We start from the raw sequence: 24,146 nt of genomic DNA on the forward strand, positions 1-24,146 counted from the left end.
GCCAGTTTTTTTGTTGCAGATCTGTGTTTTGTGTAAATATCTTGCGTCAAGTGAGTTGTACTCTCATGGTATCCGCAAATACGCAATACCTCTTAATCCGTTAGGAAAATTGGATTAAATTCAATGGAACTATGAAACAGACAGATATGAACTCTCTGTGGGTGACAATTCAGTTTAAGGAGCTATGACGAATCAGCGCAAACCTCATTAAAGAATGGCGTAGGATGTTAAGTACTAGCGTTGAATTGCATATAAGCAATGATGTACTTACATCGCGACGAAATTTATTGTAGGGCAACTCACTGCATGCTGTTCCTTAGGCCCCATGATATACAGTCTTTGGCATCATGTAAGGACGGAGGGATGAGCTGCAGCAGAAATAAAGTGCGGCCACTCTGGGCGTCGTGTCAGTAAAAACGAGCACATAACGAGCATACAATGGTCATCTAGGAACTTGAACTTTTAGTTGGGTTTGGTAACTTGTCAGTAAAGGTGGATATGCAGTGGTGTGGAGTGGGAAGAATTCGGAAGCGCTGTTTTTCCTGGCCTGAACAAAACCGTGGTTCTGCCGCGCACGTCCACTACCGTAACCTTCCAGAGTTTCTGGTCTTGAAAGTCGACTATGTCATGTTATACATACTAGCTACATCGTCAAAGCGTGGTTCACGACGTCGTTGGGTCAAAGTTGGGTCCAGTTCCAGTTTACATTGCTCCCGCATACTTGTAGTATAACCAGGTAGCGCCGGCGAGCGGCAGTGCCCGCTACGGTGACCAAGCAAGGGGAATAAGAATAATAACCTCTGCCATCTCAAATAGCACTTTCCACCATGATGATGCGTTACACCATGGGATATTAATTTCATAAGAACTCTGTACTATTCGGTGACAATCAAAGAATATAACTATTGTTCAAATCCTCCAACTATCTGAAAGATACCAATGGATCCTGGCCTATATGTATCGAAACTACAGTCAGACAACAAACCTTCAACTTCACCAAAAATTGCTTGTCCACTGAACTAAATGGTACTAAAGAAAGGTGCTGAAGCTGCCGCAAGTATTTGGAGTTGTCGACAATTTCCTCATACAACTTTTCCTATAATTGGTCAACATCATTCAGTCAATAAGTGGAAAGACCCACAGGACATCTTGGTAGAGAATTCCATTGTAAAATAACCGTTTCACCGAAGATATTCTGTGAAAAAGAATTTTCACTGCAGCATTATCCCAGACTGACAAATTAATATGCAGCTGTTCAACAATCAAATCCGTCGGCAAGTCTACATCTAACTGTGTCAAAAAGTAGAATTCGTTTACAAGGTATAAGTCTGTAAGTGATGTCGATTTTAATGTAATAAAAGATAGGAATTGGATGGGTCCTTGGTAACATTCAATTTTCGGACCAAAACACAATTGTTCCGCAGATCCTGCTTGCATACATTCCATCCCTTGAGGAATACTGAGTGTGGTTAAATTCGTCAATTGCCACTGATCTGCAAAACCTGCATATTCGGCTAAGCACCGAGAGCAGATCCCAGCAGATCCCAGTGTGTTAACATTTGATGACTCACATACCATCTATGGAACATCGTTCTCTTATTACAAACCACTATCTCACTATCGTGTTATCAGTCTCACCGTGTACTATTACTATAGGACTACCAGTAGGATACATCGTATTGTACTTCCTTTCTCTCTTGCTACATTTAGCTGTAACATGACATCGTCTACCTTGGACTTGTATATAAACCTGTAGTATTCGTCTTGTCAAACAAGCAGTTCTCTCTACTCCTTCATCGTCTGATCTGTGTGATCAACTACAGTGCTGTGTGCACTCTATCTCTTACTGCCATTGCTGCTGAATATAACTTGATTATATTCTAACACTGAAAGCACTGAAAGCAGTATGCTTTGAGTGCTTTCACTGCTGGGAAGTGCTCTCAACTGCTTTTGGACCCTTAGCTGAATATCCAGCCTATCTGCAAAACCTGTATTTTCGGCTAAGGGTCCAAAAGCAGTTGAGAGCACTTCCCAGCAGTGAAAGCACCCAAAGCATACTGCTTTCGATGCTTTCAGCACTGGGATCTGCTGGGATCTGCTCTCAGTGCTTAGCCAAATATCCAGGTTTTGCAGATCTGAGGTTTTGCAGATAGTTCAAAAACTGCCTAGAACAGGGTAAATAATATACTCACAAGGCAACCTGTGTATACAAAGAAGAGAGGGCAAAGGGACGAAGTACTCAAGCGATGACTGGATGTTTGGCAGGCTGTCGTAAAATGGAAGACAGTCAGAGGATCTATGGAATTGGGATCAACAGCATCGTAGTTGGGTTGATCATCGAGAACAACTTGAACAAATCATGTGGTGAAGTATAAGCGAAGTTGCGAGTACTGAATCCTTCTGCCGATCGCCGAAGCCAGCAGGGTGAATGAAACTTCTTGAGATGACAGGTTGAGAGATGGTGTCATCTTTGGCAGTAGCACAAGAATGGCCAGCAATTGTGAGCAACATTGGAGAGCACAAGAGAATACATTGAAGGGAAAGTGATATGTAAACATATATCACATGATCAAACCAAAAAAGGAGAATATCCTTATATAGTCGGTAACGGTTGATCGGTCAAAAAATCCTAGTTCCTGAATTGAAGGTCTACAATACCCACTACCTAAAGGTAGCGGGAATACTTGATAAAGGATACGCATCGGAGACGAGTTGAATACCCGCTGTGAAGTGCGGGAGAAGCCTGGAATAAGGTGTACCTTGACTCTTGATGTGTAAGACTGGAAAAGGGCCTCATTCCAAGGCACTCACCTTCCTTGCTCAAAGCTATCTTATTCAGGACTGGAAGAGTCACTAAGTACATGATGATCATATATTTTTCAAGTCAAAAGTCTCTGAATTATTTCTCAGATCTTACTGGGTCTACTTACATAGTACTATTCATTTTCAATCAAGTATGCTAGGCTACTAGCATAATTCAAATCTTCTCATTGAACCTGATACAGTAATTGGGTTGTCGAGAAACCGACAGGCTGAACTAGGCTGAACTTGAAGTTTTGAAGTATGTATAGTGGGTGCTTATTGTGGGAAAATCACTGATTTATTTGTACATGTGTACAAAAGACACCGGGAACTGCTTCAATTGTCAGTGGCAGATACATAGACCTTGACAAGCAAGGTGATAGATAGATAGATAGATACGCGGCTCCGTCTAAAACGGGGTCCCGCAAGTGATTGAAATGTTCGAATCGTTGATGCAATCCGGATCATCCCATTTATGAATTTTCAGTCTTTCTCTTCTTGAACAGACTTAAAATTCTATATTTTGCTTGAATCACAGGTGGCATGAGGTTGCATATGCATACAGCAATGTCATTGCAATAGACAGTCTAAGGCAGTCGAAATTTGTAGTTGAACGCGCTATGATCCACGCAGCTATTTTCACTCGGCCCTATTGCCCTTTGTGGCATACGGTCAAAGCTGGCTATCTCTACCATCACTGCGATTAGATAGGATGTAGACAAGAGCTTGAACAGGGGGATAGCAATGACGTGCGAAGGTGGGCCATCGCGATGCGCGCGTGGCAGGAATGAATCCTCAAGAAACCATTTAGATAGATAGATAGATAGATGGTATGTAGATACAACAACATTTGGATAGAGCTAATATACAAAGATAATGTGTGGCAAAAAGTACGGCGCCCTTGGGCGCCGATTGTGAACTCAGGAAAGTAACGTAGTAACAAAAATCGTGATGTGAAAAAAAAATCTCTAATATAGTCACAGCAGTGACAGTCTAAATATGGGGGAAAAACTTCGCTCAATTAGGAAGGTAAAAAGTATATAAGGAAGGTGAAAAATATAAAAGGAATGTTCCCACGCTCAAGCCCACTATAGGACGATTCCTCATTACATTTCGGACTCGTAAAAGCTTTCCCCTAAATACTTCAAATCAAGCTCAAAGCTACATCGCACGTTCCATGCTCCGCACTACGGAGTTCAAATGGTCATTCTACCGTCCCAGAATGTCAAGTCGTTTATGAAAGAAGGATGATTTGAAAAGAGACTGCAATCCAAGTAATTTCGACGAGAAAGTGCTACCATACTGTAAGGATATTGATAACTAGATAGTATACGATATAAAGCCTTGTCAAGCTTCACATACTCGCAGCTATTTCACATTCACAAGCCAAGCGACGCCAGAGTGAGACCGAAGGAAAGACTCTCGAGCAACCCAGAAACATTGACAAGCCTATGAGGAGAGGACCATTAGTAAAAAATACATCATGTAGAAAAAAGCTACATACAAAACCGAAACAAGGGTCAAAACACCAGCTAGGAGGATCTCGAGCCCAGCCAAAGTCGCGTTGAGCGCGACATCGACGCCAGCGAGGAGCGGGGCGATTTCAGGGACAATGGAGAGGTCCGCAAGGAGTGTATCGAGAGATTGGGTAACGTCCTGGTTAAAATTTCGAATCAGCCTGGTTCGTATTACTTGCAGCACAAAACACCCACAGTGACAATGCCAGCGACAAGGAGGGAAATTTCCGGCTCGGATTGACGGCGAGCCTTGCGATTGGAGGTCCGAAGGGAGGCCAACGAGGAGGACGCAGTGTTGAAAGCCGCGGTCAACTCATTGATGAGGGGGGTAACGGTAGCAGCAGACGCGTTTCCAGATTGACCGGCGGAAGCTAAAGAGAAAACATCAGACGTTAACAACCGATGTCGCGCCGATGGTGGACACTCACTGATCTGGGGCAGGATAGTGTCAGTGGAGCTCTTAAGCGTGTTGAAAACGCCTTCGATATCAGTAATGTCTTGCCTCTTCTGTACGGCGGCGACGGAAGGCACAGAGGAGGCGATGCCGAAGACAGCAAAGAACAAGAAGAGCGCGAAGAAACGAGCGAAGAACATGGCTGTAGTGAGTGAGGAAGAAGTAGTGACTAGCAGTTCTGGTTACAGATGCTTGTCGAATTTGAGAGACAAATTGTCATAGCTTTTATACGCAAAATTTCGAAACTTCATGATACAGTGTTTTGTGAATCGTGGTTCAGATCTTGATTTGCAATACGGGTATAGACAGGTTGTAGCCTTGAATGCTTCGTTGAAAATTTGGTTAATTTCGGAGGAACCATGAAATGCAGACGGAAATGAGAAATCTTACAGAATCTTACGCGATTGAAGAACTGAATGAATACAACTTCCATCGAATCAGCCATGTTACGACAAGGCATCGCTAAAGATCATCCAAAAAGTGGTTTTTTTCCCTTTGCAATCTGTGAAATTTTCACCTCCTGCGTTCAAGACGTGTCAGCATGCGGCCATGAGCATATTGAATAACAAAGGCCATACAAAAAAGTCCCATTTACCGTTACCGTTCAGGGACTCGAGATAGAGGATGAATGTATTTAGTTGTGGTGTGAGAAGGATGAGTGATTGAGTTCTGTACATTCCAATGCATGAAGAACATGGGTTCTGTCTGGGTTCTGTCATTCGCCATCCTATCATTTGCTATCCGTGAAATTTTCGACATGGACTGTCTCCACTGGTAGGTTAAGAAGCCCAAGTACAGGTTTGTCACCATTGTAGCTGTGTATTCGTCTACCGGTCATTAGTGACGCCATAGTTTAAAAACTTATCCCGCAAATGATGTGCTAGGCCTGAGGCCTGATGATGTACAATGGCACAAAGTCAACGCTTACCGCGCAGATCCCGCATTGGAGATAGAATCCAATCGAATAAGCATCGGCGATCAGGAAAGCTGAGTGTTATTCTTGCGAAAGAAGACTTCAATGTTGGCCCCAACGTCCGTCAGAAAGCGTACCTTGTTCATGGAAGACAATTACTGGAAGTTGAGTAGAATTACGAAAATCAAAGTCAATACTTATCGGCGGACTTTCCCTGGTTCTGTTAGGTTCCGTAAGAGTGTTCACCGAGGCATTCGGGCCACTTTGATTTGTAGAATGTGGGAGATTGAAATTTTTGAGACTCAAGTTATTGAACGAAAGGAAGCCGAATTGAACATGGTACAGTCAAAGCTGATTATCTCTTGCCATTTACGTGGGTGAATTATCTTCAGCGTCATCCCTCGCCTTCCCTGTTCGGTCTTTCGGGCAGTGTGAGCCCTGTTCAAGATAGACTTTCAATCTCGTGAACAAATGAAATTCGCGAAGCACTTGTCTAACAAACATGTTTTTGTACTCATCAGCCTGTCACTTTAATATTGAGCGCAGGTAGAGACCTAACGTAGAGGAGAGGATTGCGACTTTTGGGCAGGGAAATGACAAAATGAGACAGACACCGAGATGAATATCAACAGGACCAAACCAAAGTACCTTAGAAGTCCTCCCGACTGACGACTTCAAAGTAACGCATGTATCACCAGTCTGTATGTTTTGCAGATTGGTTCCGGATCTTCCTCGGAAAAGCCTTCGATCGCCTGGGTGTCAAGATTGTGTAGAGTAAATTATCCACTTCATTTTAGAGGCTATATCATCGGTGTGTCGCTGTGTACTGTGTACTGTGACTGACGACAATCCGCAGCTAGATTTCTTGAAGCCCACCAATCGCAAAAAGGCTGCCTCCTTCCGTTTTGGTAAATGTAAGTCGATAGAACGTCAACACGATAGTTGATCTTTCCAGCATACTTCTTTCATCGAGATGAAATGGTGCTGATAAACATCAAACTTCCCAGCTTTCATATGATGGGGCTGACTGAGGGTTTCAATGAGCTTGGTCGATGAGGGTCATCTGCAAAACATGGATTTTCAGCTAAGGGTCCAAAAGTAGCTGAGAGCAGCTCCCAGCACCGAAAACACTCAGAGCGAACTGCTTTCAGTGCTTTCAGTGCTGGGATATGCTCTGAGTTGCTCTCAGTCCTTAGCCGAAAATCCAGGTTTTGCAGATGGTGTCTGTCATTGAGGTCCTTGAAGATGGGATATGTGACCGCATTTCCTGAATGGCTGGATTCGCTAAAGTGAAGTTAACGAGACTGTTCAACGGGACAAGCATTGCTCCATCTGTCAAAGAAATATTTCTGGGTACCAGGAACAACTGGAGTGATCTATGAAAGTGGATATGCGACGGGTGCGTATGCGATTGCATTCATATGACTGCTGTGAGTCTCTGTGAGTGATGGTGCTGTAAAACAACCTATGGCAATCTAAAGTAGATCGAAAACGCGAGAAGTTTCCGATATATTAGGAGAAGGAAACTCGATTTCCAGCAAAGTATGGAGGATATGGCGAGGGGAGCCCGAGGGGACTCCTTGTCCAAGAATATCTGTACATAGAATAAGGTGTCAAAGGGTCCAAAAACCATTCCTTTGGCTCGAACAAATTATCCCGTTCCAGTATGAAAGGCGGGTGAACTATCCATTGCCATTGTATGAAGCGGCCGTAAAGGGGATGATGGATAAAGACCTGAGGGTTAATGTATGGAGATTGGTGGGGATCTTTCCTTCCTTCCAGGGGTATATCTGAGTGAAGGAGTTGAAACTCGTTCAAAAGTTTAGAGAGTGAGCTACGGCTCACGTGAATAGTACGCAGCCGATCGCCGAGACAGGCCTTCCTTTTGCGTGAAAACTGACTTCATACGTATACATTGGAAGAGACGTCGATAGAGTTTCTCTGCTCTTGATGCATGGGGGCTTCGCGATGAGATATTTCGAATCGTATGTATTTGAGCTTGATAGTGTAAATGATTGTATGACTCAAGTTAAATAGTTATCGATATGGAAGGACAATCAACCAGAAATCAACCGACGAAGCCCTACAGCTTTGGAACCAGGCAAGCCTTCACTACTAGCACTGAAGAGCTGATTAAAGTTCAATCAGTAGATTCAATTGATTGAGAGAGAGCTTTTGATCAAATCTCAATACTACTTCTACCGGTCTGCACTTCATATGAATGTCGGAACTTGAACATGCATCTGCAAAACCTGTTTTTTCGGCTAATTCTCCGAAAGCAGCTGAGAGCGCTTCCCAGCAGCCAAAGCACCCAGAGCAAGGTTGAAATTTTGCTCTCGGTGCTTTGGGTGCTGGAGAGCGCTCTCCAGCCAGTACCCTTGCTCTGGCGAACATACAGGTTTTGCAGATGTGCCTATCCCAGAAGAGCCCAGAAGCCATGCGTTGGATATTTGATTCTTTACTGGCTTCGGAGTCAGCAGACGGCCCAAACGTCCAGACTCCTCGACCCACAGTAAGCCATTCACTAACTAAGTCTTCTTTTGGACGGCATGTAACACGGTTCTATCACATCCCCCCATTGACTCAGGCTAGATAACGGAGTTAATTGTCACATCAGGAACGGCGGTAGTGAGTATTCCCTTGGTCTTGGCCCCTTCTTTCGGTTAAGGAAGACCCACGTTCAGGATCCTGGTGTAGGTTATTTGTGGATATACTTTCTCGACCAGCGACTCTCGCGGTACCACTTTGGAAAACGGTATATAGTTTGAGGAATCGCAAAGTTGTCGTAAGATTCGGTAGTAGTTCGATCCAGGTAAAATTCAGGTAAAATGTCGAGCATCTTTTGAATATTTTGATTTACACTGTGGAAGATTCGATTCATACAAATGTTCCGCTCAGTACAACGCACATACTCTTGATAATCACTGTGGCTTTATACATTATAGATACTTTCCATTTTGTACATTTTCGTGGCGGGGCCTTCGAGATTGACGTTGACTCCATACACCTTATCCATCTTGTACATCTTTGTCACACTCTCGGGATCCCCAATGACAGGACCACCGTCTGTCACAGACGATTGGGACCCTTCAGCAGATGCAGGAACAGCCTGTGAGCTTGGTGCAGCTTTACTAGCAAGATTTGCCGCTTTTCCATCCGGAATCCTTATGAACTCCAATCTTCCATCCTCTTTGTTCTCGCCGTCAAAGATAAAATAACCTTTCCGCTCGAATTGCAGGTAATCGCCCTTTTTAAGGTCCCTAACATTGGCGTCTGCTAGCGCGGATTCTCTGAACTCGGTGACGGGAGTTATGAAGTCCTTGATATTGTCGTTTTCCTCGAGCTTTTTCTTTGTGATAAGATAGTCGTAATCGAGGAGGGTAACAGGAATCAGCGGATATTCAGAAGTAGATTGGGAGAGCCAGGTGATTTTCTTTTTGGTTTTTTTGAAATCTCCCTCCAAGTGTAGGTCCATCTCAATTGAGTTCACGATACCAGTCGCGTCAACAGATTTGGATCTGACGATGGCATTGCCCCAGTCCATGAGGGTAATCTGAAAAGAGAACATGAGACTGAGTGCAGAAAAAGGCATGAACTAACCTCTTCCTGATCCTCAAATGATTTAGCATCCTCCTGATCAACCAAGACCGTCGATGAGTACACCGTCTTTTTCTCGCCTACATCAGGATTCTTTTTGTGCTTGGGCAAAATTTTGACCTCGACAGCGGAAGGTCCACCTTTGATTGTCACAGTTACCCTAGGAAAATATATGAGCATCCTACACCAGAACCTTCAATTGATCAGATTACTTCTTGTCCTCGAGGATAGCCCAGTGACGAGGAGCGATGGGATCGATAACTTTCTTATTGAGTGCCCAGATGGTGTCCCACTCGAGTGAAACAATGGCTTGCGACGGGCCTTGCAGCAGCATGAATTGTCGCAGGGCCTCAACGGCTAATCCACGTCGACGAATTCCACGAACGGTGGGGAACCGAGGATCATCCCAACCGCGGACTTGACCATTGTTGACAAACTCGTGTAATTTGCGTTTAGATAGTAAAGTGTAGATGAAGTTCAAGCGACTATTTTTGGACAATTAACGTTCAAGTGCAGTATATCGGAACAGTTATTCGGACCTGAAATCCCAGATTTTGACCTTGCGCAAACCTAGTGCATCTATCATCCACCAGTATTGGGGATTTCTGTCACGGTATTCGTTGGTCCTCAGTGCATGAGTAACACCCTCGATGGAGTCGACAGCCGGACAAGCGAAGTCGTATGTAGGGTAAATCTTCCATTTATCGCTGGATAGTATGTCTTTGATTAGTAATCACCAAGCGGGAAAGTCAAATAAGACTTACCCTGTACGGTGGTGAGGTTGAGGATTGCATCGGTAGATTACAGGGTCCCGCAACGCCTTGTTGGGATCGTCGACACTCATTTTTGCACGTACACACCATCTTAAGCCTTCGGTGGAGCCAGTCTTCATCTCGGCGAAATGCTTGAGATTCTCTTCAACACTGTCATCACGATGGGCAGAGGCAATACCTTCTCGTCTCTCGTGTTGCATCTGTGCACCGATGTAAGAACATAGAACCGCGGAATATGCACTACCATACCTGCTCTCTTTCAGTATCGTCGGCATAAGCCTTTCCAATTTCAATCATCTTGATGGCAAGATCATAAAGTTGATCAAAGTAGTCCGAAGTGTGGGTAACGACGTCTCCCCGAATTTCGAGGAGTTCCAAATCCTCAAGGATGGTGTCTTCAAACTCAGTCTGAACTATATTGAGATCAAGAGTCGACTGAGGGCCGAACCAAGGCGCACCTTCTCTTTAGATGGGTTGGTATCGTCAAATCGAATGATCATCTTTCCTTCATACATCTTCGCAAAGTATTGATTCAACATAGCAGCCTTGGCGTGTCCAATATGAAGGTAGCCGCTGGGCTCAGGAGGAAAACGGGTGACGACCTTGCCCATTTCAGCACCCTCCAGACCTAGGGCAAACCCGGCTGCAACTTTAGTACCCCGTGCTTTGTTTGCCTTGGCTGCAGTGAGGCCCGCAAGCGCAGCTTGGGTAGACTCAAGAGACTCAAGATAAGTGTTCCAACGGGTTAGATGAGCGTGTTTCCCATTCTTAAGCAGCCCGATGATTTTGGTGCTTGCTGGATTGAAAGTAATGAGTAGGAGGCGGGTATATATTGCAGCGTAGTTTCTTCGTACATTTTAAAGCACCCCAAATAATCCAATCGGCCGATGTGATATTATGGCCAACGAGAAATGTGCGCCATGCCAAATGGTCGTCGAGAGAATCTAATCCGGTCACGATCTCTGGGACAGCAGTGACAGTACGTAGAGTTTTTGCAAGTGCAAAGAATAATGCTGCCTGATAACAAGATAAGCAGATTTTTTGACTGTAGAAGTTCGGCAAAATACCTTTGCACTGTCCTCAGACAGCCCTCCAGCTTTTGCCAAAGCGTGAACAATTTCTTCCTCTGTATCAATTTTCGATCCATTAAGATTTAGCAGGACGCTAATCGCCGCTTCGTCGTAAACTATTTCTGATGTTTCGGTGTAAGCTGCGATAGCAATCGCAGAATAGGGAAATGGGGTTAGCTTAGAAGACAGAGTAAGAGTTCCTGCAGCCATCGATGCAAGGAAAAAAGATAATGATTCTGACTCGGAAGTGACTCCGAGGGACAAGATCACATGGTGTGACTTGCCAAGAGTTACCATCACCACCACCTCCCAGCTCTCCCTATCATGGCTCTCAACGTACGAGATGATATTCATACCGACTACGCGGCGGAAAAGGGTCAGTCAGAGCCCAATACTTTCTTTTATGTGCTCATCTTTTCTCAGAGAGGATCAAGAATTTTTTAACAACGTTCAAGTCTTCTGAGAAGGACCTAGAGGACACGCTGCAGGATTTTGGTATCGATGACCAAGAGATATTGGGACAAACTGTACTGACCACATACATGCGGCAGCTGGTGCGATCTACTTTATTACTCGCGTTTTCGACGCGTTTTCTGACCATCACCTCCAGCAACGAATAGCCAACAGAGAACAACAAATGCTGCTCATTGATCTCGAGGATATACACACAGTAGGCTTTCCACTCAAGCACTCAAAATAGCTGCTTATTGTCCTGTACAGCATGAAGGCACTGTAGCAGAATTAGTGACTTCAATCATTGAAAACACGCGTCGATACGTCAACCTCTTCAGCGAAGTCGTGGACAAGATCATGCCGGAACCTACAAAGGACATCAGCCAGCATGATGAAGTCATAGATGTCATTTTACACCAACGTCGCGAGCGGAACGAGCGCGAGTCGGAGTCAGAGAATGGTTTTCCAGACCATCTTCTTAGGAGATAGTGTGTGCACTATGTTCTGCATTTGGTTTCATTGCTCATTTTCTTTTCTAGCAATCTTTACTTCCAGCCACTTAAGAGCGACATTTCCCTAGCCGTCCGGGAAGTACATGGCTCACATCTGGGCCATTTCATCACTGTTCGTGGCATTGTTACGCGAGTCTCCGAAGTCAAACCCCTCCTTCAAGTAAATGCTTATACGTGCGACGTCTGTGGTTCAGAGACTTTTCAGGATATATCGAACAAGACGTTTATGCCCATTGCCGACTGTCAAAACGTTAATGAATGCAAAAAGAACAACATAACTGGCACCTTACATATGCAAACTCGAGCATGTCGATTCAGTCCGTTCCAGGAGGTTAAAATCCAAGAACTGGTGTGTCGAACTTGTTAGCGTTTATTGTGATACTTATCTTTTGTTTAGGCTGATCAAGTACCCGTTGGACATATTCCTCGTTCGATGACCGTTCACGTCAATGGAAATATCACTCGTCTCATGAATCCCGGTGATGTCGTTCACCTAGGTGGAATATTTCTTCCCATCCCTTATACCGGCTTCCAGGCAATACGTGCTGGCCTTCTCACCGACACCTACCTCGAAGTTCATCACATTCACCAAGAGAAAAAGCAGTACGCCGAAATGGAGATCACGCCCGAAATGCAACAAACCATTGAGGAAATGAAAACTGATCCATCCTTGTACACAAAACTTTCCCAAAGTATTGCTCCAGAAATTTATGGTCACGACGATGTAAAAAAGGCGCTGCTCTTACTCCTCATTGGAGGAGTGACCAAAATTACTGCAGACGGTCTCAAGATCAGGGGAGACATCAATATCTGTTTGATGGGTGATCCTGGTGTAGCCAAATCGCAGCTGTTGAAGTACATCACAAAAATCGCCCCTCGTGGTGTGTATACGACTGGAAAAGGTTCTTCGGGCGTCGGCTTGACAGCAGCGGTTATGCGGGACCCTGTCACAGACGAGATGGTTCTGGGTTGGTAGTTCAATCTTTTATTGTTCACGGGTCATTTATTTTATGTTTTAGAGGGCGGTGCGCTCGTACTTGCTGACAATGGTATCTGCTGCATCGATGAATTTGACAAAATGGAGGAATCAGATCGAACCGCTATTCACGAAGTCATGGAACAACAAACCATCTCCATTTCCAAGGCTGGTATTTCTACCACCCTTAATGCTCGAACTTCCATACTTGCTGCGGCCAATCCGTTATATGGCCGATACAATCTAAAACTTTCACCAGTAGAAAACATCAACCTCCCTGCGGCTTTGCTTTCCAGATTCGACTTGATTTTCTTGATACTTGACAAACCCAACCGCGAGGATGATGAACGCTTGGCGCAGCACGTTACGTATGTGCATATGCACAACACGCATCCTGACCTTGGTATCGAAATTTTTCAACCCAATGTTATGAGGTACTGAAGCATTATCACCCCTTTCGGAAGGATACTGACCATGTTTTCTTAGACACTACATCGCCGCGGCTCGCACTATTCGACCTACTGTATCTCAACGAGTGTCTAGTTATGTAGTTGATTCGTACGTCAAACTCCGCAAGAAATCGAAGATTGATGTCGAAGAAAATAACTCGCATACTTACACCTCGGCACGAACCCTTCTTGGAATTCTTCGACTTGCCCAGGCTCTTGCGCGTCTACGATTCTCCGAGACCGTGGAACATGATGACGTTGACGAGGCTCTGCGGCTTATGGAGTGCAGCAAAGAAAGCTTAATGGAGGATAACGACCAGGAACGCGAGCCAGATAGGTCGCCGATGAGTAGAATTTATCGAATCATCAAGAACATGGCTGGGATAGGAAAGGCCCGTCGCTCAAAACCTCAAAAACGATTTGGGAGAGGCCCGGCGAGGGAGCGAGACATGGATGTGGATAGTGATGATGACGATAATGATTCCGACTACGAAGCTGGGGCGGGTCTTTCGATGGTTGATGTCCGGAGTCGAGTCCTCAACAAAGGTTTTACGGAGGCGCAGTTAATGGAAACAATCAACGAGGTGATGAATTTTCCAGTTCTACGCTGTATAGCTTCTAATGCAAATTAAATTATTTTAGTACGAAAGGCTTGAGGTTCTGCAACGACAAGCAAATGGAACTAAACTGGTATTCATGGAATTAGATGCGTAGTGTATTAGAGGACGTCCTATTTGCTTGTTGATATCTTGTTCTTTGTCGCTATCGTGTTGGTTTTATGGATTCCATGTACATATATTGCTGGAAGATACTCATTCGAAGTTTCGAATCCGGTCCAGCTTTGACCAAGCCATTTCCGGACAAAGGACGCTTTTTGGATTCTCAGGCTCAATTTTTCTGTCAATCTCTTTATTTTTTCCCGTGTCTTCTGTCCTTAGACGTTCTCAAGAATGGCCGAAAAGCCTTTTGAGAGGGGCTTTCGCCGCGGAAGAGTTGAAGGAAAAAGAGAGGCATTGGAGATTTTGCGCCGGTTGGGGAAACGTGTGTGTTTGTATTCTCTCGATTTCGAACCTGGCTCAATTTGGAATCATTCAACAGTATCCGAGGACGAGGTGAAAGAATACTTGCAAGTGCTCGAGGAAGATGAGGATATATCTCCTACTGCAAACTCCATCATTCCTACCCCAAGAACAACCGAGAGTCCAGTGGCAAGTCCAACCAAGCGACTCTTTAAACGAACGTTTTCACATGTCGAGATTCCTGTTGCGACCTCATCTTTGAAACGCAAAGACCCTGATATCTCTTTCGAACATATAGGTTCGCCATCGAAACGGATACGGCAAGATTATGATGATGATGATGATGATGATGAGGAGGAGGAGGAGGAAGAGGAGGAGGAGGAGGAGGAGGAAGCCTATGCGTCAAACGAGGAAGCTCAAGCTGAAAAGAGGTGGAAAGGAAAGGAAAAGGAATTGGACATTGATGCTGGTCCTTCAAGGCTCACACCTGAACATTCCACACTTCGAAGGAAGCCCTCGAAACCATCCAATTCCAGAGTATTCGTTGAGATTCCAATTCTCACTTCCAGTCAAAAAGGTCGAACGTCGAGGGACAAAGTCAGGAGCAATTGGATAGCAGGTAGCTCCAAGCACAAGGGCAGTAATTTGGTTCGTCCCACATCTTCCAGCGAGACATGCCATGCACTCAACTTTGTCAGCAGACCGCGTTTCCTTCGACCTCAAAGCGACAACCTGGGTATCTCACCCCGACAATACCTCCCTCCACTGCTCGCAGCTCCCTGGCGATTGATGAGAATGACTACGATGACGAATACTCTTCAGATACTTCCATATACTTCGAATCCGATAACCATAGTCGGCCAAATACTTCTCGCAGTAATACTCGCGTTAGCTCCTCGGAAATGATCTCCGCACTCACCCCTAATGTTCATCGTATCGCAAAGAAGTTCTTCCGGCATAAGTTCGAAGTAATAGGTCCGGATCTTTCTAGTAAAAAAGCGGTGGAACGCGAAGTCACCACCAACTTTGCGTCTCATCCAGGACATCCGGAATCTATGAAGTGGGGTCAGAAATTGGCAGTGGAGGAAAATAAGATTTTCTTCAACACAATCAACTTGGACGGTGAGGAGTATGAGGTAAGTGTCTAAAGATACCTCTGTAATTGAATACTGATGTGCTCTATGTAGGTTGGCGATGTGGTAATGGTAGAGCCTGGCGATGATGATAGAAAAGGCCGACAGGGCAACTACAAAAGCAAGGCGTCTCAGTCCTCGAATGGAAATGCAAATCGATTCTGGTACGTCCTTTATGGAAGCGTTCTAATTTCTTGTTGATCGTAGCTAACTAACCTGCTACACATGTAGGTTCATCCAAATTTGTTATTTCTTCGAGGACACCGACACGCACTCGAAAAAATTTCATGGACGCTGGTTAGAACATGGGTCCAAAACGTTCTTGCAAGAGACTGCCCACTCTCACAGCCTCTTTCTCACAAAAGACTGTGATGACGCCCCCGCGAGCTCTATCTTTCGCAAATGTGACGTCAAATTTCTTCAAATCCACGAACTCGAGGGAGAGGATGACAGAAACTTTCAGGGAGACACTTATTTCTGCCAGTAAGCTTCGTTGGCGGCTGCGAATTCTTTGAGTTGATGTTTGTTTCAAAGGTATACGTGGCTTGATTCCGAAGATCCCACCTTTGTGTCGCTTCCACTGCAAGAGGAAGTTGATAAGGACTTGGAGTTTTCTCTTGATTACCGTAGATGTCATTCTTGTGTCCTGAATGAACGTCAAAAGGAACAGGAGAGTTTGCGTATCAAAGGGAACTGCATATCGCAGTTTGGTGTTGATTACCATACCCATGAATTCGTTTATATACGTCCTGCAGAATCAAATGATGAATTGCTAGGTATCGCACAGATCATTTCTATACCTCGTACTTCGAATTCAGCCATGCTAAAGGTCCGCATGTTGAAACATATGGATACTTGCCATACTACCGAAGAATCTTTCGCAGATGAAGTGAGTCTTCTCCATCCTTCTTGACGTGCAAGTGTAACAACCTCTCTCTCTCCCCCCAGCTACTGCTCGAGTTCGACGGTCCGGAAGTGATGATCCCATTCGACCGAGTCGATGGGAAATGCTTCGTCGCATGCTTCCCTCGACAATCCGTCGATGGGTTCGCAGAATGGATAAAGGGCAAAGATCATTTCTATGTCGTGAATTCTAAAAACTTCAAACATTGTGCACCATGCATGCAAGAGCATGAAAGGCACTTAGCAACATATAAGGATTACCTTGCCCAGGAAGGCTTGTTATCGATGCTCGAACTCTTCAGTGGTATGTGGGTTATGTCTCTTGAAGTTGTAGTCACTTAGGAGTTATTCGTGACTTTTCTCTTTGTCTTTCTTCACTCTCACATTGGAAGCATCCGCTAATACAATTATTTAGGTGCTGGAGGTCTCGGAACGGGCATTGAGCAATCTAACTTCGCGAAAACAGTAGCAGCCGTGGAATACGACCGAAATGCTGCCGAAACTTACCTGTGAGGTTATTTTCTTGCTTGAGCCTGCCTGAGATTTGACTATCCTTTCCTAGCATGAACCATTCCGATACCGCTGTCTTTTGTAAAGATGTGGTTGAGCTTTTGCGCGAGCTCGAAAATGGCGACGATATCGAATCCCTGAATCGAAAACCGTTCCCAAAGCCTGGTGATATCGATATTATAGTTGGAGGTATATTTTCTTGCAATATTTTCTCTTTGAATTGTTTCTCATGTGCGTTTTCCAGGTCCTCCGTGTCAAGCCTTCAGTGGCGCTAACCATAATCGAGTAAGCGATAATGTTCATCCCCAATCCAATTTGAATCTCATTCACATCTCAAAACAGAAACAAGATGATATCAGGTCCTCCTTCATTTTTTGCTATTTGAAATTGTTTGCTCAAATAATCACCCTCAGAGCCACACTTCCATTTACCATGTTATCTTATGTGGAGAGATACCTTCCCAAATACTTCCTGCTCGAAAATGTCGTTGGGCTGTTACGCCACCGGCTATTGGGTATATTAGAAGGACGTTCGATATTAGGTGGAATCCAGCATGGGGTATTTAAACTTATTACCCGTATCTTACTGACATTGGGGTTGGTCATAATTATATTCCAAGTCCCTTTATATCCATACACTCATGATGACACAGATACCAAGTCCGTGTCAAGGTTCTCCAGGCAGCAAATTACGGTGCTCCTCAAAGCCGTGAACGAGTTATTTTCTGGGGAGCTAGACAAGGCTTAAAACTCCCTGAGTTCCCGATTCCTACGCATGCATACGCAGCCAAAGAACACCACCTACTCCAGCATGCAGATCTCAAACTCTCGAGATCCACCCGTTCGCGAGATCCAGCGAGGCCTCACTTTTTTGCTCCATTTAGAGCAGTAACAGTCAATGACGCCATTGGCGATCTCGTATGTGCTTGTTTCACTCGAAAAGGCTAATTTCAATTCTCACTTTTTTTGGGGAATAGCCTGCGTTCGACTGGTACGCGCCTGTTCAATTGCATTAACTTGGTATACCTGACATATTCTTGATATAAACACAGGATCAATCCTCACGAATTGATTCCTGCTACGGAGCAAGATGAAGTTCGTAATATACCTCGTTTTCAAGCCACGCATGGTCGCGATCTTCCAGGCTTTCTCTCTGGGGAATACGCTCATCCTCCTATCAATTACTTCCAGAAGTTCATTCGAGAAGGAATGAACGAAGTAGTCGAAGAGCATGTCACGCCAATGTTCAGCCCTTTGATTGTTGAACGGTATGTATTTACGTTGATCTGTCTTTTTTCCGTAGTTTTAGTGATTACCGATCTAGGACAATAAATGTCCCTATGAAGCCGGGGGCTTCGCTCCAAGGTATGCAAATCCACTCCATTCTGGATTAATTTCTATTCTCATTTCGAATTAGACGCACCTGTTCAGCTTCACCTGGAAAAGAAGAAACTACTTCCCGGTTAGAATACCGCGTCAGGAATACATATACAATCTGATCTGAGCCCTATAGTCATCTATCTGCGACTCAACCCAAATCAATGCTTCAGGACTGCGTTGACCCATTGTAGTCCAGCCGTTAAGAATTCTTATTTGCTTCATTATTCAGTGAGTAGGATCATCGTTGCGTTATTCGTTTACCTCTAAGTCTTCATTCTCTCCTCAGCAAAAACGAATCATTACTGTCCGAGAATTTAGTCGTTGCCAAGGTTTCCCAGACTGGTACACATTCCTCAAGGCAGAATATTTCAAGGAAGACGTTCGCAGGGTACATTTCATTGGTGTTTCAAAAGAACTCTATTTTTGATCATTTGTCCAGGCCTACAAGCAGATTGGTAATGCTGTTCCGGTACCGTTAGCTTTCGCCTTGGGACAATCCCTCTCCGACGCACTTGTTGCAAACTGGAATCTTTCCCAGCGTGAAATGTCTCCGGATATTTAATCGACCAGGCCTTAAAGGTCTATAATTTACAAAAATATTTATTCGTGTACCTGCTTGTTGTGACAACAGATGAATATACCATTGGACTACGCGTTTTTGACCAAAACAGGATTGGGTTTGAGCATGATTGAATTCCATTCACGAACAGGCTACCTACTCAATCGGTATCCATAGCCTCGCCACCAATCGGTGTCACCTCCTCCGATAAAACCAGCTTCTTGATGTCCTCCTTCTTCCAAGCTGTCGTACCCTTTGGAAATACATACGTCCGTTCCTTCTGAACTCTTTCGTTTGGCATCTCAACGTTTCGAAGCATCTCAGTGTGGTTTGCAGTGATGATGCACGCGTCGACATTGGATCCGGATCCGAGATCGTTGAAGATACCGGCGGATATCGCGTCTTTGACGAGCTGAAGAGCATCAGCACGCTAACGAACGTATAAAGTGGATAAGCTGAACCAGATCTAGGAAAGGAAGCAAGTCTACGCACAGACATGTTCGCCCGCCAATTACTCTCGAAGACAGCCATCGCAGCCAGACTACCAGAGCCCATAGTCACATAGGGAAGCTTGTCCGTTGATCCATGAGGGGCAATAGTGAATAGATTTGGGCCTGTAGAGTCTACGCCTCCAAGTACGAGAGCAGCACCGACTTGACCTTGGTATCTAGACATCATCATAAGCTGGAAGCAGGCGATATAGGAGTATGAGATCGGCACTCACCGGAAAAGATACTGCTTGAGCATTGTCATAGCAGTGACTACTCGAGGCTTGCGTCCGTGAGTGAGAGCGTGCATTTCCATGTTTGAGGATATCAAGTTAGTGACGAATTCTGTGTCGGCGGCAGTTCCTGCCCCACAGCAGCGGATAGATTCGGTCAGGTAATGGATCTAAGAGCAATTACGACCGTATTCCTGATATGAAAGTACCATATAATACACACCTTTTCACAATTCTTATCAGCAACGATGGGTCCTTCTGTTGCTCTTGTATCTGCGCCCAAGATGATACCATCTTCGAATATGCATCCAACAATGGTTGTTCCGGTACTGGTAGCCTTCGGTAAAGGCAAACCCTTTTCTGATAGAAAGTTGTTCCTGTAGGACACCAAATTCAGAGAGACAAAGTGATGAGAGTTGCCGAAATGGATGTAAAGTAATGGTCGTCACTGACCTTGTCAGATTGGAAAAATCGAAGCCTGGACTCGAATAGACTGAAGCAGTCGCCATTTATGATGTAGAAGAAACAGTATGGGTGATGAGGATGGTGGTGAAGGAACTAGCAGTAAGACCTAAAATGTGTACGCGTCGTCGTTGCCCACGTGCAGACACGAATAAACGCCCAGAGGACGGCGCTTTAATTTGGAAGGACTAAATCTCTGCTTTCCAAAAGTTTATTCACCCATCTTACAGAAGGTATGAAAACCCAAACATCAATGATACAGCTCTGAAAATGCTGAATTCTGTCCTTCTCCTGTCTGTCTTCTGCAGAGTTGTGCTTAGTATCGGTCAGCTACTTTACCAAGTCCGCATCCTCATATTCCTGTGATTTTCAATCATAGCTCGCGAAATCATACCGGAATCTGCGGCAGACTTCATGGAACAATCCCCACCGCTTGCAGAACTTGAAGAAGATTGGGATGAGAACGACGAAGGAGAATATGATGAAGAAGAGGATGGGGATGATGATATCGATGCTCAAGCTGAAGAGATGGCTCGAAAACTCAACGAGCAGCTTTGGGAAGATATGCGGAGAGCAGCAACCACAGAATCAGTGTCGACTACACCAATGGAAATAGATCCTGTTTCTGCTATACACTCAAATACATCCGATCCTGCTTCCACTGTCGCTCCTGGGTCTTCTCAAAAAGAAGAAGCAGTTTTATCCACTATCAAAGCTATCATGGCACTTCTAAACCACGATTCTGTTGCTCACAATATCCTTGCCTCTACTGCCCTTCCTAGTACTCCCTTTGGTAGCGTGCTCGACGCCTTGATCCAAACACTCACCACTGGAAAAGTTACAAAACCAACAGCTATCGTCCTGAGCCAGACCCTTGTCGGTCTCGCGGGATCTGAGGCTTTATTTGGATCTCTTAAGGGACGTGACGCAGCTCAAGCCAAGAAAGAGATATTAGGCAAGAGAAAACGCGAAGAAGAGCCTGTCACTATCCCTCCTCCTCAAGTTCCCTCGAAATATGACATTGTATCCGAAGCAGTTCAGGTCGTGACACATGCCTTGCACACCTCTTCCTCCATAAATCCAGCCCTCATCACCTCCATACAGGAGTCGCTACGCAACATTTTCCTTTTCTGTGTCAGTGCAGCTGCAAGGCCCGTGGAATCAGGAGCCTCTGCTTCAACCGCCAGTTTGCAGGAGATAAGTGGTCTGATACAAGTGCTAGGAGTCCTAAGTGGAATCCAATTTGGATTGAATACTGCTCATGGGACCGGTCAGTCCGCGGATATAAATGCAATGGTTCACCCGTGCATGGTCCCTTCCTGCAACAAAACATTTATGCAACTGACAAACCTACGCACTCATGAAAACACCCATCATTCCAACCAATCTCAACCCAACTCAGCCTCCGGCAATGTTACCGCTACTTACGACCGACCCTTCCCATGCACATTTCCTTCTTGCTCCGCCTCTTTTCTCCGAAATCATGATCTGAAAAGACATACCAAAGTCGCTCATGAGCACAAATCTTTCGAATGTGGTGGATGCGGCAAGAAGTTTTCTCGGCGAGACGCAATCAAGAGGCATAAAGATGCAAGTGTGGCTAAATCCCAGCAGCCATCACTGCTTGGGCGTCCTATCATATTATGCTACGAAGCGGAAGTTATCGAAATCGAAGGCGAAGTGGAAGATCAAGAGGGACTAGACGATGATGAGGCGTTACCAGACATCAAAAGGGCTAGGACAGTTGCTGAGGAGGGTGGGGAAGAAGAAGGAGAAATTTCTGAAGAAACAATTAGTACTACTCAAGCCGTGATAATGCAGTTGCATCCCCTTCTTCGAGCGGTTGTTGCAAAGGCTTCTGGAACACCGCTACCACTGATCCCTTTAACTACACAAACTGTAGATTCCTTTACCCCTCTTCCTCCTCCTCAGACCTCCTCCTCGAGTTCTGAACAGATCTCGAATCCTGTTGCAACCGTTGTCGATAATCTTTCATCTCAACTCGAATCAAAAATCGTTGACGAATCATCCTCTTCTTCACAGCAAGTGAGGAGGACTCCAGAATTAGAACCTGACGAGTCTTCTTCTTCTTCACAGCAAGTGAAGAGGACTCCAGAATTAGAACCAGGGGTGAGATTCCCACCCATTGTTCCAATGACTACAGAAACTATCCCCCCCTCTTCCACGGAAGACTCGAATATCATACCAGTTATCCCTCCTGCCTCACATACCAATGAAGTACCGATCGTTACTAGATATATCGGACTATCCGCTCAGCAATCTTTGAGCCAGCCACCGACATCGGCGAGCATTATCGCTCATGCACAGTCGCAGAATCCGATACCGACTACTGTGACAGATACTGTCGGCTCGAATCCCGCAACAACTGGAGAGTCAAATAAGATATCACCGACATCTACAATACCATCGACTGCGAACATCACTATGGAACCCTCGAATGTGGAACCCAATCAGGACGCGAATCATATACCACCGTGGTCTTTTTCTTCTCAACTTGCATCTACATTTGCACAATCTTCCTCTTTGCACCCTCAACCTCAATCTCAACTTCATGGCATTTCGAACTACCAAACCCAACTCCTTGAACAAGCGATAGCAAACGCCGCACATGCAGCGCAAGCTGAAGCTGATTTGGAGGAAGATGGTGACGAGAATGGTGATGGTGATGGTGATGCGAACGGGAAAGACCGAGCCGAATTGGCTGGTGCGAGCCAAGAGGAGACTGCTGTTACTACGAGCGCAAACAGGGACGTAGTAGGAGACAGACAAGTAGGTGGTGGTGTCGATAGCGATGCTGACGCCGACGGCGAGGTCGATATGGATTTGCAAAACGAAAATATATCGTGATACATATTGTTTCTAGTTTTTGTCACACGGGACGCAAAAGCCATGGCAGTTCATTTGAACTGCCATTAAGGCATCCACTGTGGCATCTAGTTGTGACCAGTGACTGTCACGGACTGGCAGGGATCAGCGTCAGCCATGACTTCGGCATGACATGTGGTGTTTCACCATATTTTTATTTTTGTTGACTCTTTCTCAATATTGCATGTAAGTACACATTCCCTATGTGATTTAGTAAAGTAATATTCTTACAAATCATAAATATTATCTCTTCATTTCAAAGAACTTCAACTTTTCATCTCCAAGACCTGTATTGTTGGCTAGTGCAGCTTGAAGCACCTAATATTTTTACTCGCCTTACTTTGGCTGCTAGAGAGCATTGTTGGGCCCCAGTCAATGATATTGTACAAAGAAGATTGTTGATAACAAGTAATAGATAGTATATAAATGACTTGTTATAAGAAGTGCTCTTAATAATTATGCAGTTGTAATAACAACAGTTCATGCTTCATTTGGATCAGTAATAAGGACTTTTAATTATAATGAGATAAGGAATTGAATCCATGAGTGCTAAAAGAACAAAAACTCACCTGCACACTCCAGCTGCACCAAACTCATTCATTGTATGGAATATATTGAGTCACATACTATGATTACATTTTGTTGTGCAGCAATTTCATTATTTATTGATGTCTAACTGTAGCAGCCTTAGTAAGTTAAGTAAATTAATGGTGTTTTTAGCTTCAAACAAAACTAAAAAAAGGAGATGCAGAAAAAAAAGAAATGTTTTGCAAATGATTAGAAATTTTGCCAATCCAGGACTCTATAATAACTTTAGAGTCAATGATAGTGCTGTCCAGCTGAGCAAGTATTCAAATAGTCCATCTGTTAACATTTGATGACTCACATACCATCTATGGAACATTGTTCTCTTGTTACAAACCACTATCTCACTATCGTGTTATTAGTCTCACCGTTGTGTTATCAATCCCACCATTGTGTACTATTACTATAGGACTACCAGTAGGATACATCGTATTGTACTTCCTTTCTCTCTCGCTATGTTTAGCTGTAACATG

General features: G+C 44.6%; 6 protein-coding genes across 6 annotated transcripts; 3 read left to right on the forward strand and 3 right to left on the reverse strand.

The window, feature by feature from the left end:
* Positions 1-4,181: 4,181 nt before the first annotated feature.
* Positions 4,182-4,913, reverse strand: C8R40DRAFT_1031654 (uncharacterized protein; the record flags this gene model as incomplete). Its single annotated transcript, XM_046223189.1, has 4 exons — positions 4,182-4,251; positions 4,307-4,458; positions 4,515-4,690; positions 4,748-4,913. 4 exons carry the CDS (start codon positions 4,911-4,913, stop codon positions 4,182-4,184), a joined length of 564 nt encoding a protein of 187 aa, XP_046091970.1.
* A 3,705-nt stretch (positions 4,914-8,618) lies between these two features.
* C8R40DRAFT_1031251 (glutamate-tRNA ligase) lies at positions 8,619-11,336 on the reverse strand (the record flags this gene model as incomplete). Its single annotated transcript, XM_046223155.1, has 9 exons — positions 8,619-9,239; positions 9,287-9,443; positions 9,496-9,768; positions 9,823-9,990; positions 10,048-10,256; positions 10,306-10,464; positions 10,515-10,852; positions 10,911-11,073; positions 11,124-11,336. 9 exons carry the CDS (start codon positions 11,334-11,336, stop codon positions 8,619-8,621), a joined length of 2,301 nt encoding a protein of 766 aa, XP_046091971.1.
* Positions 11,337-11,404: 68 nt separating this feature from the next.
* On the forward strand, positions 11,405-14,341 carry C8R40DRAFT_1075619 (MCM-domain-containing protein). The gene is made up of 9 exons (XM_046226882.1): positions 11,405-11,502; positions 11,550-11,680; positions 11,737-11,796; positions 11,847-12,067; positions 12,119-12,440; positions 12,489-13,059; positions 13,111-13,501; positions 13,554-14,100; positions 14,159-14,341. Exons 1-9 carry the CDS (start codon positions 11,451-11,453, stop codon positions 14,228-14,230), a joined length of 2,367 nt encoding a protein of 788 aa, XP_046091972.1. The 5' UTR covers positions 11,405-11,450; the 3' UTR covers positions 14,231-14,341.
* Positions 14,342-14,371: 30 nt separating this feature from the next.
* Positions 14,372-19,022, forward strand: C8R40DRAFT_1983 (S-adenosyl-L-methionine-dependent methyltransferase). The gene is made up of 19 exons (XM_046234313.1): positions 14,372-14,557; positions 14,615-15,183; positions 15,237-15,671; positions 15,723-15,832; positions 15,900-16,151; positions 16,203-16,557; positions 16,617-16,875; positions 16,987-17,080; positions 17,134-17,270; positions 17,326-17,366; positions 17,424-17,440; positions 17,495-17,677; positions 17,734-17,998; positions 18,058-18,071; positions 18,133-18,348; positions 18,405-18,445; positions 18,498-18,542; positions 18,594-18,688; positions 18,747-19,022. Exons 1-19 carry the CDS (start codon positions 14,467-14,469, stop codon positions 18,885-18,887), a joined length of 3,360 nt encoding a protein of 1,119 aa, XP_046091973.1. The 5' UTR covers positions 14,372-14,466; the 3' UTR covers positions 18,888-19,022.
* Positions 19,023-19,179: 157 nt separating this feature from the next.
* C8R40DRAFT_1032127 (20S proteasome subunit) lies at positions 19,180-20,249 on the reverse strand (the record flags this gene model as incomplete). Its single annotated transcript, XM_046223233.1, has 5 exons — positions 19,180-19,449; positions 19,512-19,686; positions 19,744-19,910; positions 19,964-20,117; positions 20,194-20,249. The coding sequence occupies 5 exons, from the start codon at positions 20,247-20,249 to the stop codon at positions 19,180-19,182; spliced, it is 822 nt and encodes a 273-aa protein (XP_046091974.1).
* Positions 20,250-20,370: 121 nt separating this feature from the next.
* C8R40DRAFT_1075628 (uncharacterized protein) lies at positions 20,371-23,177 on the forward strand. Its single transcript, XM_046226883.1, has 2 exons — positions 20,371-20,435; positions 20,511-23,177. Exon 2 carries the CDS (start codon positions 20,617-20,619, stop codon positions 23,068-23,070), a length of 2,454 nt encoding a protein of 817 aa, XP_046091975.1. The 5' UTR covers positions 20,371-20,435; positions 20,511-20,616; the 3' UTR covers positions 23,071-23,177.
* Positions 23,178-24,146: the final 969 nt, after the last annotated feature.

This window comes from Lentinula edodes (genome assembly GCF_021015755.1).
Source record: "Lentinula edodes strain Le(Bin) 0899 ss11 chromosome Unknown C8R40scaffold_1, whole genome shotgun sequence".
Lineage (NCBI taxonomy): Eukaryota > Fungi > Basidiomycota > Agaricomycetes > Agaricales > Omphalotaceae > Lentinula > Lentinula edodes.